The sequence below is a fragment of the Gopherus flavomarginatus genome, chromosome 2, assembly GCF_025201925.1.
Source record: "Gopherus flavomarginatus isolate rGopFla2 chromosome 2, rGopFla2.mat.asm, whole genome shotgun sequence".
NCBI lineage: Eukaryota > Metazoa > Chordata > Testudines > Testudinidae > Gopherus > Gopherus flavomarginatus.
Window position 1 is genome coordinate 112,126,087 of NC_066618.1, and position 19,189 is coordinate 112,145,275.

General features: G+C 41.6%; 1 protein-coding gene across 11 annotated transcripts in view; it reads left to right on the plus strand.

Annotated features, from left to right (window-relative positions):
- FHOD3 (formin homology 2 domain containing 3) overlaps positions 1-19,189 on the plus strand; it is a 657,808-nt gene that overhangs the window by 624,058 nt on the left and 14,561 nt on the right. For all 11 annotated transcript variants that reach the window (XM_050937644.1, XM_050937645.1, XM_050937647.1 and 8 more), the window contains one exon: positions 7,419-7,580. In XM_050937644.1, coding sequence (XP_050793601.1) covers positions 7,419-7,580 — 162 coding nt within the window. The remainder of the gene's footprint in view (positions 1-7,418; positions 7,581-19,189) is intronic.

The following is a 19,189-nucleotide window of genomic DNA, read 5'->3' on the forward strand; positions in this document are numbered from 1 at the left end:
CGGTGTGCAGTTACTGTTGAGAATATGCTTCAAGTTGGCAGGTTGTCGGTGGGTGAGGACTGGCCTGCCACCCAAGGCCTGTGAAAGTGTGGGATCATTGTCCAGGATGGGTTGTAGATCCCTGATGATGCATTGGAGGGGTTTTAGCTGGGGACTGTAGGTGATGGCCAGTAGAGTCCTGTTGGTTTCTTTCTTGGGTTTGTCTTACAGTAGGAGGCTTCTGGGTACACGTCTGGCTCTGTTGATCTGTTTCCTTATTTCCTCGTGCAGGTATTGTAGTTTTAAGAATGCTTGGTGGAGATTTTGTAGGTGTTGGTCTCTGTCTTGAGGGGTTGGAGCAGATGCAGTTGTACCTCAGTGCTTGGCTGTAGACAGTGGATCATGTGATGTGTCCGGGATGGAAGTTGGAGGCATGAAGGTAGGCATAGCGGTCAGTAGGTTTTCGGTATAGGGTGATGTTAATGTGACCGTCACTTATTTGCACCGTGGTGTCTAGGAAGTGGACCTCCCGTGTAGATTGGTCAGGCTGAGGTTGATGGTGGGGTGGAAGCTGTTGAAATCGTGGTGGAATTTTTCCAGAGTCTCCTTCCCATGGGTTCTGGAGTACAGAGCAATAATTCTTGGTGGCAAGGCCTGCTCTTCGTGGTATTCCTTTCCTTCGTGTATGAGAATCTTACCCATTGCTGATTTCTTTTGGTACTACTATGCCTAGACCCTGCTCTGCTAGAAAAAACATTTTCTATGTATTTTATTAAAGCTTTGATGCCTGGCTCCAAAAGCCCCAATTTAAAAAGCAGGCCGAGTAGCTAAGATACAAAGAAGTAAACAACTCAAGCTGCCCTGCAGCAAACTAAATAGCTCACGTAATTCATTAAGTGCTAGTGAGCAGTGTGTCCTGTTATAAGATTCAGTTCCTGTTGGCTTAAAGAATAACAGAAGCAGTGGTAGAGTGAGCCAGACAGAAGCCTGTTAGGAGCTCTGTCCTAGTAGAACTGCTGTTGACAGGAGCCTGGAAAAAAAGCAGCAGGACACACTGCTAATCAAGACTGCTATTTACTGTGAACAGTGAAGTGCCAAAGGATGGTCCCATCATTGATGGTTTTTTAAGCTGACTGTGTTTACTGAGCCAGCTCTTTTGGAAAGCTCATTGTCATTCTTCTTCTGACTGACTAACCTTCAAATTATTAAGAAAAATAAACAATAATATGTAACGGAGAAACCAAAAGATGTGCCTGATGGAGGGCTTTGTGCAGCAGGGAGTACTATAATTTCATGGCTCTTTTGGGTTCAGAGACATGGCTCTCTGGTGTGTGTGTGTGGTTTTAACCAAAACTGCTTATATAGCTTTTCAGTCTGAACATTTTGCCAACCACTTTTGCTTTTCTGCTTGTAACAGAGCACATGCTGTTGTGCCAGGATCTGTCCAGCCATGTAGTAAAAAGGTGATTTCTTCCTTTCAAAGGGGAAAAAACATCTTGAACCAGATTCTTTCCTCCATTACATCCCCTTTGTGCCACAAGCGTGGAAGCAGACGTGGTATGGTGTATGCCATCCACACTGGCTCCCGTGTAGGAAGCAAAAGGGGATGTGAGGAGAGCAGTGGTTTTCCCAGGAATTGAAATTGGGGGGGAAGGGTCAAATTTATGGGGGAGGAAGTGTCAGGACCGATGAGATATATAAAAGAGATACGAATAAAGTAGATGTTTTGTTAGGATAATGCAAATTTAACATAAGGATAATGCAAGTTGCACCAAAACACATAACAGGTCTAGGTTTCTAAAAAATATATAAATTAAAAAAAATGTATTTAATTTAAATTGACTTTTGAAAAGTAAGCCATCGTGGGATAAGAGGGAAGTCCTCTCATGGATCAGTAACTAGTTAAAAGATGGGAAACATAGGGTAGGAATAAATTATCAGTTTTCAGAATGGAGAAAGATAAATAGTAGTATCCCTGAGGGGTCGGTACTGGGACCATTACTGTTCAACATACTCATAAATGATCTGAAAAAATGGGTAAACAGTGAGGTGGCAAAATTTGCAGATGATACAAAACTATTCAAGATAGTTAAGTCCCAGGCAGACTGTGAAGAGTTACAAAGGGATCTTACAAAACCGGGTGACTGGGCAACAAAAATGGCAGATGAAATTCAATGTTGATGAATTGCAAAGTAATGCACATTGGAAAACAATCTCAACTATACATACAAAATGAAGGAGTCTGAATTAGCTGTTAACACTCAAGAAAGAGATCTTGGAGTCATTATGGATAGTTCTCTGTAAACTCCACTCAATGTGCAGTGGCAGTCACTGATTCCCAACATTCTGTTTGCTTTTTTAAAAAGAACAGGAGTATTTGTCACCTTAGAGACTAACAAATTTATTTGAGCATAAACTTTCGTGGGCTGCAGCCCACTTCATTGGATGTAGCCCATGAAAGCTTATGCTCAAATAAATTTGCTAGTCTCTAAGGTGCCACAAGTACTCCTGTTCTTTTTGCGGATACAGACTAACATGGCTGCTACTGTGAAACCTTTGCTTTTTTAAAGAAAGAGATAGATAATAAGACAGAAAATATCATATTGCCTCTATATAAATGCATGGAACGTGTACACCTTGAATACTGTGTGCAGATCTGGTCACCCCATCCCAAAAAAGATATATTGGAAATGGAAAAGGTACAGAGATGGGCAACTAAAATGATTAGGGGTATGAAACAGGAGGAGAAATTAAAATGGCTGGGAATTTTCAGCTTAGAAAAGAGACGACTAAGGGGGGATATGATAGAGGTCTATCAAATCTTGACTGGTGTGAAGAAAGTGAGTAAGGAAATGTTATTTAATCCTTCACATAACAAGAACTAGCAGTCATCCAATGAAATTAATAGGCAGCAGGCTTTTTTAAAAAAAAAGGAAGTACTTCTTCACACAACATAAAGTCAACCTGTGGAACTCTTTGCCAGGGGATTCTGTGAAGACCAAAACTATAACAGGATTTTAAAAAGATCTAGATAAATTCCTGGGGAACAGATCCATCAGTGGCTATTAGCCAGGATGGGGTGGGATGTAACACTATGCTCTGAGTGTCCCTTGCCTGTTTGCCAGAAGCTGGGAATGGGCAGCAGGGGATGGATCACTTGATGATTACCTGTTCTGTTCATTCCCTCTGAAGCACCTGGCCTTGACCACTGTTCGAAGACAGGATACTGGGCTATATGGACCATTGGTCTGACCCAGTATGACCATTCTTATGTAAAAATTAATTATAATAATAAAAATGTTTAGTACAGAAACTCCCCAACATAATGTTCTCTCAAGATAGCAACAATGTGAGATAAAAACCTTGGCAAATAATGCATTTTAAAAATCTTGGCCTACTAGGAAACATATTTATATAAGTTTCTATTCCCAGTCACAAATCTAGGATTCTGGAGCAAAGTCACTAAAATATAGTCCAAAAAACAAATGTTTCTTTAACGTGTCCCTCACTTTTCCATCCATCGCACCCCACTCACTAGTGTTGTCCTTGGTCAGTGGAGACTCAGAGTTCAGAGGTGCTTTCATGTGAGTACACCTCCCAGCAGGGGGCAAGAAGGCATCTTGCTAGTTCCTCCAGCTGCTCACTGTTTGCTCTGGCCATTGCTGTCTTTTGTGCCACCGTTCACTCCACCACTCTGTTGCCAATGGCCCTGAGCAGTCACCTTCTGCTGCCACATACCACTGTAGCCTTTGCGAATTGGTCTCTTGAGGTTCCACTCAGCTCTCAGTGATTTCAGCTGTGCTCTCAGTGAGGGAATCTCGTTGCTAGTGCAGTCTAGGCTGTCTCTTACACAAAAACACTGTACCCACAGGAACACTATCCCTACAGCAGGACTAAGCACTTAGACCTGATTATCAGTGATTTCAGCTGCAGTGCTCACTTAACAGAACAAAAAACTATCTATGGAGCCTAATCAGCTCTGTCTTTAAACAGTGGAGAGGGACAGGTCCCCACCCTCTCTCTTGATGCCCTCAATCGGCACAGGCTAAGTACAGTTCAACTGCCCTTTACTCATATAATAAGAACAACAACATTTCATTCCCCCAGCCCTGCATTCAAGTGATTTGTAAGCCAACCCCAGCCAAAATCTATCACTTGGGCAACAGAGCTCTGTTTGCTGGATACCTAGGTAGATTAGGTGTGAATGTAAATACAATCTAGTCGTGAAGCCTTCCCCCCCCCCCCCAGCTCATCATTAGCTGCCAGGGAGAGCTCATTTAGACTTTGCTTACAAATCATCATTTGAAATTATTAGGTTGGCCAACATCACTAAAATAAATGCACTGACATTGTCATAAAAAACAACAGCTGTATAAGGAAGCTAGTCTATGTTCATACTTTTCAAATCTATTATACTTTCAGATACACGTATTTTATCATACATTGTATATGCTTTTAAAGTGTGTATTAATGTTTCAATTTCAATTCAAATTTCCAAACAGTCACTAAATTGGCGTGTTTCAGAGTAGCAGCCATGTTAGTCTGTATCCGCAAAAAAAACAGGCGTACTTGTGGCACCTTAGAGATTAACAAATGTATTTGAGCATAAGCTTTCATGGGCCCACTTCATTGGATGCATAGAATAGAACTTATATATGAGATATATATACATACAGAAAACATGAAAAGGTAGGAGTTGCCCAACCAACTCTAAGAGGCTAATTAATTAAGATGCGCTATTGTCAGCAGGAGAAAAAAAAACTTTTGTAGTGATAATCAAGATAGCTCATTTAAGACAGTTTGACAAGAAGGTGTGAGGATACTTAACATGGGGAAATATATTCAATGTGTGTAATGTCTCAGCCATTCCCAGGCTCTATTGAAGCCTAAGTTGATTGTGTCTAGTTTGCATATTAATTGAAGTTCAGCAGTTTCTAGTTGGAATCTGTTTTTGAAGCTTTTCTGTTGCAAAATTGCCATCTTTAAATCTCTTACTGAATGGCCAGAGAGGTTGAAGTGTTCTCCTACTGGTTTTTGAATGTTATGACTCCTGATGTCAGATTTGTGTCCATTTATTCTTTTATGTAGAGACTGTCTGGTTTGGCCAATATACATGGCAGAGGGGCATTTCTGGCACATGGTGGCATAGATCACATTGGTAGATGTGCAGGTGAACGAGCCCCTGATGGCATGGCTGATATGTATGGGTCCTATTATGGTGTCACTTGAACAGATATGTGGACAGAGTTGGCATCAGGCTTTGTTGCAAGGATAGGTTCCTGGGTTAGTGTTTTTGTTCTGTGGTGTGTGGTTGCTGGTGAGTATTTGCTTCAGGTTTGGGGGCTTTCTGTAAGCAAGAACAGATCTGATAGAGTGAGGGATAATCTTTCAGGATAGGTTGTAGATCTTTGATGATGCGCTGGAGAGGTTTTAGTTGGGGGCTGAAGGTAACGGCTAGTGGCGTTCTGTTATTTTCTATATTGGGCCTGTCTTGTAGAAGGTGGCTTCTGGGTACTCTTCTGGCTCTGTCAATCTGTTTTTTCACTTCAGCAGGCGGGTATTGTAGTTTTAAGAATGCTTGATAGAGATCTTGTAGGTGTTTGTCTCTGTCTGAGGGATTGGAGCAAATGTGGTTGTATCTTAGAGCATGGTTGTAGACAATGGATCGTGTGGTGTGTCCTGGATGGAAGCTGGAGGCATATAGGTAAGTATAGCCGTCAGTAGGTTTCCCGTATAGGGTGGTGTTTATGTGACCATCGCTTATTTAACACAGTAGTGTCAAGGAAATGGACCGCTTATGTGGATTGATCTAGGCTGAGGTTGATGGCAGGATGGAAATTGTTGAAATCATGGTGGAATTCCTCAAGGGCTTCTTTTGCATAGGTCCAGATGATGAAGATGTCATCAATGTAGCGCAAGTAGAGTAGGGGTGTTAGGGGATGAGAGCTAAGGAAGCGTTGTTCTAAGTCAGCCATAAAAATTTTGGCATACTGAGGGGCCATGCGGGTACCCATAGCCGTGCCACAGACTTGAAGGTATATATTGTCCCCAAATGTGATATAGTTGTGAGTGAGGACAAAGTCTCAAAGTTCAGCCACCAGGTTTGGCATGTAACTAGTTCACAAAACTGGGGGGATGTTGGGGAAATTCGGGTGGGAGGGGGGTAGGGAAATCACTGGAGGAAAGCATGCTGCATTCCTGCAGTCCCCAGCTGGTGGACTGTCTCTGGGAGACTATTGCCAGCTGCATAGTCTAGAGGAGAGCCATGAGTTTAAAGCCAGTGCAGAACTCCCTTATAGCTCACACTCTCTGCTGGTGCTGCAGAGTAGCTGGAGTATTATCTAAAATTTTCTGTAATGGGTAGACGTTTTTACTCTGATAGTTTTGAAAAAACAGTCACTGAGCTGCCTGCTGTCATTTTGCAATGATCCAACTATAAACAAAGATGATGTGTGAGGGTGTCATAAACAGATAGCTAAGGGTTAATGTCTCTTTCACCTGGAAAGGGGTAACAAACAACACCTGACCAGAGGACCAATCAGGAAACAAGACTTTTTCAAATCTGGGTGGAGGGAAGTTTTGGGTGTGAGTCCTTTGTTCTTGGTCTGTTCTCTTTCTCGGCTCTGAGAGTGACCACAGGAATCTCCAGGCTTTCTAATCTTCTGTTTCCAAATTGTAAGTACAAGGATAGTAAGACAATAGGTTTATATTGGGGTTTTTTTTGTATTTACATGTGTGTAGTTGCTGGAGTGTATTCTTTTTGGATAAGGCTGTTTATTCATTTTTTCTTTTAAGCAATTGACCCTGTATATTGTCACCTTGATACAGAGACCCTTTTATGTCCTTTTTCATTCTTTTTATATAAAGCTTTCTTTTTAAGACCTGTTTGAGTGTTTTTCACTGGTTAAGGCTAAGAAACGAAGGGAGGGGGGGAAATCTCTTTGTGTTAGATTTACTAAGCCTGACTTTGCATACTCTCTGGGTGAGGAGGGAGAGAGATTAGATCTCTCGGTACTTGTGTTTCAAGGACTTGAAGCAGGGAGTATCCTAGGGTCCCCAGGGCGGGGAAATCTGGGAGGAGGTAAAGAGGGTGGAATCCCTTTGTTTAGATTCACGGAGCTTGAATCTGTATATCTCTCCAGGAACCCAGGGAGGGAACACCTGGAGGGAAGGAGGGGGAAGGGAAATGGTTTATTCCCCTTTGTTGTGAGACTCAAGGAATCTGAGTCTTGGGGTCCCCCAGGGAAGGTTTTGGGGAGACCAGAGAGAGCCAGACACTCTAATCTTCTGGCTGGTGGCAGCGATATCAGATCTCAGCTGGTAATTAAGCTTTGGAGGTCTCATGCTAGCTTCTCATGTTCTGAACTCTAAGGTTCAGATTTGAGTAGGAGAGTTATGACAGAGGGGTACTCTTTTTCTAAGAATCCAATTCATTCCAGGCCGTATCAGTTCATGGAATGCTGCTGGTGATGATTCACCTAATGCTACAGATGATGCAGCTGATGAGATCATGGATCGTATTGTAAAATCAGCCACCCAAGTGCCAAGTCAGAGAGCTGTGCCTAGAGAGAGGAAGCGGTCACGAGCAAACAGGAAGTCATGTGAGTACTGCTGATAAACTTGTGGAGAGGAAAGCTGTCTATCTATCTATCTCTTTTCATATGCCCATCTGTATGTTTATATGTTTGTGTGTAAATATGTAGGGTCAGCTCCTTAACTTGTGTAAATCAACATAACTCCATTGATTTCACTGAAGTCTATACATTGAGGATCTGTCCCGAAATGTTTCAATTTAAAATTAACATTTAAACTTTTTGGTGATAAGCTATTAGCATTATTTAAAATCCACTTAGCATTTGGAAAGTCTAGAATTAGATATTTTGCTCAGGCAAAACAGCATAAAACATAATGGTAAAAATACTCTATGGAAGTCAGAATTAATATCAGGTGAAGAAAAGCTTCCCAGCTTTAACCTGGCTTCCAATATGTAGATAATATTGCTGCATATTTGATTAAATCAGATATTGGGCATACAAGCCCGTACCTATTCTTCTTCGAGTACATGCTCATGTCCATTCCCCTGTAGGTGTGTGCGCATCACATGCACTGTCGCTGGAAGGTTTTTCCCTCAGTGGTATCTGTCGGGTCAGCTCCAGCGCTCTATATAGCGCTCTATATAGGAGCCTGCTGACCCAGCACCACCTCAGTTCCTTCTTTCCATACAGTCTGCTTGTTGTTGAACTCTGAACCCACCTCCAACATTTGCTTGGGAGTGACTTACATGGGAATGGACATAAACAAGCACTCAAAGAAGAAAAAACGGTTACTAACCTTTCCGTAACTGTTGTTCTTTGAGATGTGTTGCTCATGTCCATTCCTAAACCTGCCCTCCTACCCCTCTGTCGGAGTTGCTGGCAAGAAGGAACTCAGAGGGGCCGTAGGTCAGCAGGCTCCTATATACAGTGCCATAAAGGCATGACTCCAGGGAGCACCAGAGTTGACCCAACGGATACCACTGAGGGAAAAACCTTCTGGTGACGGTGCATACGGCATGCACACACCTACGTGGGAATGGACATGAGCAACACATCTCAAAGAACAACAGTTACAGAGAAGTTAGTAACCATTTTTTTACTGGACAGTTACTACTGTAGACAATGAGTGTCTATGTACTACAGAACTGAATAAGTCTGTAGTAGGAAAAGGAGTCCAATGTGTAAAAGAGCTTAATGTTTCTGTGATCACATTACACATCAACAGGGCACTGCAATCAGTTAAACAACTCAAATGGAAACTAAATTAACTTGCAGTGTGGCATTGTGAAGTAATAAAAAAAAATGTATTTGTATATGTATATACAGAATACAAGATATGCCCTGTTGTAACTGACTTCATTCTACAAACAAATGGCATTGTTTCTGAACTATAAAAGGCCACTGTCAAATGTATTATTTCACCATTTTAAACATCTTTTCTTTATTGTTGGTACAATATCCTTTTGCAAACTCGGAAGTAAAATCTGTCTACTTATGGTAGAGCAATTTGTCTGCAAAGCAGCCACAAAGCTGGTTTAATTTACGTTGGGAATTAAAGGAAATCCTGTTGTAATGCAATCCTCCAGTGGCACAGAGCTGCTGTAGTCACCCAAGTTTGAGAAGTTTGACTTTGATGTTTATTAAATGCAGTAGTTTAAGTTGCGGTAGTCTTTGCGATATTCCCCATTCCAAGCATGGAGAATATTGCAAGTATCACGGAAAAGGTGAATACCAGAGAAGGGTAGAAATTAAGATTTTAATCATATTCACTGTCTGTGGCTTTGTGACCACCTCTCCATCCATTTTTTAGCATTTCCGGGAAGTTAGAACAAAGAAGAGACAACAACAGTGAGTGAAAGATCACAACAGGCATACTTTTTGTGGAATTGTTCTAGCTAAGTTAACCTTGTCAGTGATCGAAAGCATTCTGTACAAACAGCACTTTGCTTTTATTAGCGAGCATATGCCAAAAGCACATTCACTCTTCCCAAAGTGCCAAAAGAGGGATTTTTGCATGCGGCAACTTCCTCAGAGAAATTAAAAATGAAATAGACATTCTGGTTAAATGAGCAAGCCTTCCAGCAAAGAAAGTGAGCTGACACTGGATTGTCTCTTTTACTTTCTGTCACAGAGTACACCACAGCTCTCAACAGCATATCCACTGCCACCACCTGCTGCCCCACTTGCACTTGTGTTCTCCATGTGTGCTGATTGCTGTAGGTGACTTATGCATATCAAACAGATTCCCTGTATGTTTGCATATTTTTGTGGCTTACTCCATGCTAAACTATTTCCTTTATTAGCAATCCTCTCCCCACACACACCAAAAAGCCATATGTTCGATGTCTTTGCCAGTCACCTTTCTTCCAGGGAAGCACTTGCTGCAGCAAAAGGGATAACAATGAAAATACTATATATTTTCCATAGGGCTGGTTTTCATTTATGTTTAGTGAAAACATCAACAGGGATTAAGGACTCAGTAAATGTTTAGGCTGGGACTGATTTCCATTGTAATTTATCCTGATAGATTCCAGCTCTCTCACTTGTTTTGTCTTCAAGGTCTTGGCTTGCCTTTTAAGTCGACTGAAAGTTTCAAAATAAATGTAAAGTTTGGTAGTTTAGCGTAAGGCACTTCAGAAAGAAGAATGTCTGGAACTGTACTACTTCAGTGGTAGTTGATATACCTGGATAATGAATGAATAAAACGGTTTGGCTTGAAAATTGCTGAGCTGAGGAGATAACAAGGCACCCGCATTTTCTCCCCAAGGAATTAAGCAGGGACCCCATCAATATTAATGTAGAATTTAAGGTAAAAGAATGGGAAAGGCTACTCTGACCACTGAATGATCAAGAGTCTATGAAAGTGGCACAGATTTGCAGGAATATACTGGAAGCTAGAGCTTTAGGTGGTTTAGTGCTGCAGAGTTAGGTTCCTTTGTTGTGTAAAGAGCAAAAGACAGTATAGTTGGTCATTCTGACTCATAAGGGTTGGCAAGACCCATCCCTACACATACACTCACAGTGAAAGCAAGGAGGGTGTGTGTTTGGTGTTCAATCTATCTTAAAATGTCAAAGGGAAACTAACTTGACAGTACCAGCTTGCACCATATTTGTACTGCAGCCATGTAAAATAATACATTTCTCAGGGTTTTAATGCAGAACTATAAATATGCTCAGGTTCACTTAAAGCTTAGGAAAGTTTTGGTGAACCTGGACTGAGGAGTTTGTGTTTCTAGGAAAATTGGAAACCCATGAGTTATATGTGACTGTGTTGCAAACATTTCATGTGACTCTACCAAAAACCTTTCAAAGACAAGGTCAAAGGATAAAGAAAATAGAGATGAGAAATTAGTAACTCAGTCATTTAGAATCAAAAGAGAAATAGAAATGGAGTTATGAAAGAAGCAAGTTCTTACTCAGCCATTGGGTGAATCTATTGGGAAAATAATATATTTTGACATTTCTTGAATTAGGTCTTCCACGAAGTGGAATGAGATAAATTATTGGGTAGTGTGATCATATTCGGTATTCAAAGATCAATATTTAGATTCTAATGAAAAGAAAAGGTCAGTTCAGAGCAACCAAAGGAGCCATAAGTTGTGGGAAAGAATATGGCTGTGAAGAGTCCATCGCCGATACATGAATGGTAACTCCTGTATCTGCTCTACAACTGTCATGGTATATTTCTCCAATCTGAACCTTAGAGTCCAAAAGTTGGGGTACCAGCATGAATTCCTCTAAGCTTAAATACCTGCTTAGATCTGATAAGCTGCCACCAATCAGGACTTGGAGTGCCTGATACACTCTGGTTCCCCCAAAACCTTCCCTGGGGACCCCCAAGACCCAAATTCCTTGAGTCTTACAACAAAGGGGAATAAACCATTCCCCCTACCCTTTTCCGTTCTTCCTCCCAGATCTTTCCCTCCGTGGGTACACTAGGAGATCCCCATGCTTCAAACTCCTTGAATCACAACACAGAGAAATCAGGTTTTTTTCCCCCTTCTCTCTCCTTCCTTCTCTCACCAATTCCCTGGTAAGTACAGATTCAATTCCCTTGAGCCTCAACAAGGAGAAAAAAATTAAACAGGTCTTAAAAAGCAAAACTTTTAATAAAAAGAAAGAAAAAAAGTAAAAGTTGTCTCTGTAATTTAGATGGTAAAAGTTACAGGGTCTTTCAGCTTATAGACACTAGAAAGAAGCCTCCCCCCAGCAATATACAATTTAAAATACTTCCAGCAAACTACACATTTGCAAATATAGAAAACAATCAAAAGACTATAACCACCTGTTCTACTTAATACTCACTATTCTGAATATATAAGAGACTGTAGCAGGGAGATTGGCAAGAAACCTGGGTGCACGTCTAATCCCTTTCAGGACCCAGAGAGAACCAAAAAAAAAACCAAAAACACAAAGGCTTCCCTCCACCGAGATTTGAAAGTATCTTGTTTCCTGATTGGTTCTCTGGTCAGGTGTCCGGTTCACTGTTTGTTAACCCTTTACAGGTAAAAGAGACATTAACCCTTAACTATCTGTTTATGACAACAACCTCTGAAGATATCAAGGGATATTGATAAGTGCAGATCTGACTTATAGGGCCATTAAAAACAAATAAGAAGGAATTTGTTGAGAAGGAGCTGAAATGGAGAACATGAATGCAGGTAAACTAAGAAAAACTGACTTCTGTTGGGATATACTGTAACTGTATGAAGACTGTGTTCTGAAGGTGAATATGTGATAAGAGAGACTGTTTCTGAGGTACCTCCAGCACATTAGAGGTTTCGCAAGATAAAATCGTTTATACACAAGTCCAATGACAACTCAGTGTCATTACCAGGTGATGATTGTTCTGTGGTCTATATGACATATGTATTGGACTGGAGAACACATGAGAAAACAGCCTCACAGTCTGACACTCTCATTGGAAGTCTTAACAGAAAGCCCAAGGATTTAATGAGCCACAGAACTGAATTGCCCTGTCTCATCTCTAGAGATGGTCCCCCAAAGTCAGGGTTGAGGCACATTGCCATGGGAAGCTTGCACTGTTCCTTCCTCTGATGTGTCTGTTCTGCATGTAAATAAAGACTCCTGTCTCTAGGGTTCTCAATTCAGCATGTTTCACAAGCATTAAATAAAAACTGAGGGGTGGACATGTGCTATTTCCATTGTTTTAGACTGACAGCAGCTTTCTGCATGAAAGGTTTTTATAACGTTATTTAGAGCTGTCCAATCTAGCAGGAAAATAGAAAATAATATAGTTATGATTATCTGGTTCTCCCCTAAGGTTGGGATGAACTTCAGAAATGATACCATAACAAACAGCGAATATGACGGAAAATTGGAAATGAAGTTTTAAGAATCGCTGTATGTGATAGTCCAAATTCCATGAACATAGTCCAGTTATTAAGGAGGAAAACTGAGTTAGTTTTAGCAATTTGGAGAGAGCTGTTATTGCAGACTTTGAAGCACTGGATTGTAAGGAATAAAAAATAGAAGTTACAGAATGAGAAGTGGTCATGGAGATCTGAGAAAACTAGAGGAAGGAATGGAGGTATTTTGGTAGAGAAGGATTTAGATGAAAGACGAGCATAAGATGGGAGATAAGGTGGATGAGGTAATATCTTTTATTAGACCAACTTCTGTTGGTGAGCGAGACAAGCTTTTGAGCCACACAGAGCTTTTCTTCCAGTGTGGAGCGTAAGCACGGGTGGCCGGTGACCCAGCTGCCTGGGGAGGCTAACCCCCAAGCCCTCCCCTTGTGCCCGAGGCCTCACCCCTCCCCTTCTTCCCCCCGCCCCTCAGGAATCCAAAGCATCCCACTCAAGGAGTAAAGCACTCCACATGAGTAAGTGTATCAAAATCAAGCTGCAACTTAATAAACATGTATCAGGCCCAGCTGCCCAGTATTGACACCTAGAGAGACAACTACCAACTCCAACATGTGCATAAAAGTATATGGAAATGAAGATCTAAATATCAATGGATTAAACCAGCCGAACTGGGAATGCTTTTGCGACTTCTGTGAGCAGCCAAGGATGAGCTCTGACAGGCATCTTCAGAGAAGTTTCATGGAAAACCCCTACAATTGCCCAGCCCAAATACAAATTGAACCACAGGACAGCAAAAGTCAAATCCACTTGATCTTAAATCCTTTAGTGCAGTGTTTCCAAAACTTGGGATGCCACTTGTGTAGGGAAATCCTCTGGCAGTCCGTGCCGGTTTGTTTACCTGCCACGTCTGCAGGTTCAGCCGATCACGGCTCCCACTGGCTGCAGTTTGCTGCTCCAGGCCAATGGGGGCTGCTGGAAGCGGCAGCCAGTACGTCCCTCAGCCTGCACCGTTTCCAGCAGTTCCCATTGGCCTGGAGCAGCAAACCGCAGCCAGTGGGAGCCGCGATCGGCCAGACCTGTAGATGGGGCAGGTAAACAAACCGGCCCGGCCCACCAGGGGCTTTCCCTGCACAAGTGGTATCCCAAGTTTGGGAAACACCACCTTAGTGGAACACAGGGTGAAATTTGGACCTGCTAGAGCCTTAATCTTGGATTATTACATTGTTATTGGCATTATCAGTGTTAATATCTTAAAGTGTATTTGTTGGCTCACTGAAAGTCCATGCAGTGGTCAAAGAGATGCTGTCATAAGCATGATCTCACTGATTCACATATTTATATTGAGGAGAAGGTAAGCAGCCGTATTCTGCATATGCTGATGTTCATCTAGCATGGAGATGGCAAAGGTGGGCAGGTTACTGGCTAAGCCCATTTTTGTGATTTTAGTTTTTCCCAGTTCAAATAACAACAGTGACAATTCCATTCAGAGACTTGTAAAACAGACTTTTTCTAAAAGGCTTTTAGTGAAAATCCACCATAGAAACAAATCTTAAAAAATAAACCAAACAAATGCCATTTTGAACATGGATCTTTGTCTGTATCATACGTCTATATTATATTCCTTAATTTAGGGCCCAGTTTTTTTATGTCTCCTGATTCTGGGGGGTACTTATTCACATGAGTAGTTATATCAAGTTCTACGTAATATGAACAAGGACTGCAGAAGCAGGAAGTTTCACAACTAGATGCTTATTTAACGTTCATATCAAAACATTTGTTGTTTGTTTTTTGTTCACTTAAATTAAAATCTATTATAGATTTGGGATAGGGGAAACTGATTTGGATCAAATCAAAGTGATTCAGATTTTAGCCTACAGCTTGAATCAAACCACTGGACCCAAACTGCTTTTGATGTTTTAAAAACCAAGTGTAATGAGCTGCCCTACTTTGTTATCAGGTTTTGAAGCCCTGCAGGTTAACTAATGCTGATAGATTCTCATTCATTCTGTGACCCTCCTCGCTGTAGTATTTGAGCACCTCAGAAACATTAATGTGTTTATCCTTAGAACATCCTTGTGAGTTAAGGAAGTCTTCTCATCCTCATTTTACAGATAGGAAACTGAAGCACAGAGACATTAAGTGACATGCTGAAGCACATATAGGAAGTCCCTGAAAGAAGTGGGAATTGAACTCAGATCTCCTGAGTCCTATCTCAGTGCCTTAACTACAGAAATATCCCAGCGCAGGTCGGTCTTGTTAGACTCCACCATGAATGTAAACAAGGTGGGAATAGCATGCTAGGAAAGGGATCTAGGATATAGGAAAGAATCCCATGAAGATCTGGCTCTGAAGAGGAAGTTTAGGCTGAGATTTCATGCAGTATTATTTTGGAATAACACATTTGCTAATCAAATAAACACTGGAAGGGGGGATGACTTTTTGACTCCTCAGGTGTATAATTTTTGTTTGGAGCTGGCTGGGAGCTCCATCAGCTTACCCCCTCAGTTATTTTTTTTTCTTTGTTTAATTTTCATATGTCTGTGCACTTATTTTTTCTGGCCAGGACCAGATACGAAAGTGCCAAAATGCTATAAAAGAGCCTGTTGTCCAGATATTTATGGCCTGACTGAAAACAGGAATTAATGGAGATTATGCCTTTTTATGTCTTTCAATAAAAAAGACTATATAAACTCCAAAATCCCAAGCAATTTTGCTTAGAATTTATTACTAAGTCCACAACTGCTGGGTTCAGTAAAACAGAAAGGAGTTGAGAAGAAGGAAGGACAAACTAATCAATCAGGTTACTTAATGCACGCTTAGCAGCAATTAATTACAATTACAATTGAGTAAGTATTTCATAGATGTTATCCATTATCAAATGCTGTTTGTCGTAGCAAAACATACTTAACCTAATACTTTCACAGAGTCAACATCAAGCTAATAAAAGTTTAAGTGAATGAAAAATGATGAAATAGCTAAAACTCTGGAAGATGGGAGATTGAATTCAGTAGATGGTACAGACTCTTTATCAAATAAGTAGTAGTTTTTCGATATCTTCCCAAAAAAATGCTCTAGTTTGCCCATAAGTTATTGGCATTGTAACAATTTGTACAACATTGTAGTAATTATTGGGTGTGATATCCCTGTGATATGCAGCAGGTCAGATTAGAGTATAGGAACTCTGGAATTGCTTTTCTGAGGTCCTCTTAGTATTGTATCCTGTCTCTGACAATGGCCAGTGCCAAATGCTTCAGGATGTGCAAACTCTACAATATGCAGATATAGGGTAATCTGCTCCACATATTAGGTCTCGTCCTGATCTCTAATAGTTGAACATTGATTTAGAGTTTTAAACATGAGATTTATTATCCCTTCCAAAAAATTTAGCATAATTATTATGATTGCTCTGAATATTCTTATCCACATAAATGTCCAGTCTCTTCTATTCTTAAAATCTAGTAATAAAAATACATTATAATAAAAATATATGGTTTGTTTCCTCTAAAATGACTCCTAATTTCGCAGGATAGACTATAAATGCACTGACACCAGCCAATTAGCTTCTGCTTTTAGTTCAGGGGTGAGCAAACTTTTTGGCCCAAGGGCCACATCAGGTTTCAAAACTATATGGCGGGTCGGGTAGGGAAGGCTGTGCCTCCCCAAACAACCTGACCCCCTACCCCTCGCACTTCCCTCCCCCTGACTCCCTCCCCTCAGAACTCACAACCCATCCAAAGCCCCACTGCTCCTTGTCCCCTGACTGTCCCCTCCCAGGACCGCCCCCACAACTGCCCCACTCGCTATCCAACCCCCTGCTCCCTGACTGCCCCAACTCCTGACAGGTCCCCTGGGACTCCTACGCCTATCTAACCCCACCTGTTTCCTGTCCCCTGTCTGCCCCACCAAACCTCTGCCCTATCCAACTGCTCCCTGTCCCCTGACTGCTCCCCACCCCCTTACCATGCTGGAGCCTGCCATGCTGCCTGGCAGAAGCAGCGGGCCAGAGTGCTGGCAGCGTGGCAAGGTGAGGCTGCAGGGGAGGGGAGAACTAGCCTCCCAAGCCGGGAGCTCAGGAACCGGGCAGCATGGTCCAACAGGCCAGATGGGCCCACGGGCCGTAGTTTGCCCACCTGTTTTAGTACATCAAATGTATATTGCACTTCTGTTTGGCAAGGTCAGGGAACGTGTCCTTTTCCCCAGAATGCATCATTTGCTTTTTTGGATTTGATGTTTTGTTCCAGAACATTCTCCTGGTCCCAAGACCTAGGAAATGAAATGATTATAGTCCAACACAATTCAGTGAAAGCATTTTTTCCCTCTAAAGCAAGCGGTTTTCTGAAAGCCTAGTTTAAAAGACTAGTAAACCTGTATTACTTGTAAAGGTAGCTGAAATTTATTTTCCAGACAGAACTCTAGAACAACCTACATCCAGAGTTTCGTTTCAGTGTGGTGAGCTTCTTCCCTGGCACTCATTGCTTCTTTTTTTATGTTGTTCTCCATAACCTTAAGCTTTCTATGTGAAACAGCATTGTTTTTGACTCAATAAACAGTCATATTTTAAACTACCTATTTCAGGTTTAGTCACTCCAGTCTGAATTGTCATGTCCTCATCTTTTATATCAGATGCTATATTGGTATGCATTGATGCCATGGCATCTGTTTGTTCAAAACTTGACAGCTGTGGGTTAACACAATAGCTGCAAAGAGTGTTTGAAGAGAAGACACTTTGTGGATCTGAGAAGTCAGTATTCTTAGAAATACTGTCTGGTATTTGTGCTTGTTTCTTCTCTCCGCAAGATGAAGTACAGGGAGGAATTGAACAATATATGCCCATGTATAGTATGTTACAGACCCAGGAGCACAGCAGGCTAAGTAGAGTCAGGGATACACATTCAGGTTCTTCCTCCTGAAGTGACTCAGGGATCAGTAACTCTAGGTCTTGTGGTCCCCAAATCCCTTACAGTCCCAAGAAAACAGCAGCCACAAAGGAGATAGCAGCGGCCCAAATGAGTGGTCTCCCATCACATTCTGGTTGCTATCATCCAGCATGACCAGGTGCTGAAAGATTGGGAGTGGGACCTGGACAACCAGGAGTTTAGGCTGCTCAGTGGGAGAGACAGGTTGCCAAAGGTCATGGGGGCAGAAGTGGCCAATGCAGGCACTTCCACTGCTACGCTGCTAGTCGTAGATGACTTATCTGGCCACTGCAAGCTCTTTTTCTGGTCCATCCCTTAAGGTACGTCTACACTGCAATTATACATCCGTGACTGGCTCATGCCATCTAACTGGGGCTAAGGAGCTGATTCATTCCAGTGTAGACATTTGGCATCGGGCTCCAGCCTGGGACCATCCCATCTCACAGCGTCCTAGAGCCAGGGCTCCAACCCAAGCCTGGACATCTACAGTGGAGATAAACAGCCCCTTAGCCCCAGTCGGATGGCATGGGACAGCCATAGGTTTTTAATTTCAGTGTTGCCATCCCCTTGGAATTCATGGGCATGAGGCAGATTCTCAGAGAGGGGAGCCAGTAAAGGAGCTGTGTGATTTTAACTAGAATTTTGGGCAGGTAAAGCAAGTCTGAAGGCTGAGGGTGTAGTAGTGGGTTTTTTTACAGTGGGTTTTAGCAGAGAAGTCATCTTGCTTCCCAGCAGGATCCCACAGTGTAACTATAACAAAACATTACTGAATTTTTTGACTTGTCCCTGTGATTATATGTGTAATACATAGTCTCCAATGAGGCAGAAAGCAGACATAGGAAGGATCAAAGAATAGCTGATGAACTGAGACTTCCCAGGTGTTGCTAAATAAAGACCATCAGAGCTGAAGTGTCCTATATTTCTTGATTGAGTGATACTGATTGGTTATATTGCAAGAACAAGCTGAAGATGCTACGAGGAAGCTAGGATTTGGCAAGATAAGGATGCATAGCAAATGTTAAGTGATAGGATTTGGATAATTCATATGGAATTATAGCTCCATAGAGGAGTGTTGGGAAGATGATCTATTTATGGTTCCAGGTCATAAGTAAGTAAGTGTCATTTCTCGCTACAGAATCGTGGAAATTAATACCGTGTAAGTAAATCACAACAAAAGTTGATTTTGACATCTATAGTTTATCTCTTCCAAGGGATAGAAATGGTTGATTCATTGTTGTCAGTTATTTATTTTGTTTTCAATTGGCTAGGCAGAAAAGTCATTTCACTCACATTACCCTTTGTTTCCTCTTTAGTATATTTTAAGGGTTTAAAGGTTTTTTTTTTCCTTTTTATTCCTGGCATAGTGAGTATGGATATCGCTCTGGGTACTTGAAAAATAATGTATGGTCTGTTTGCACTGCTGACCTTA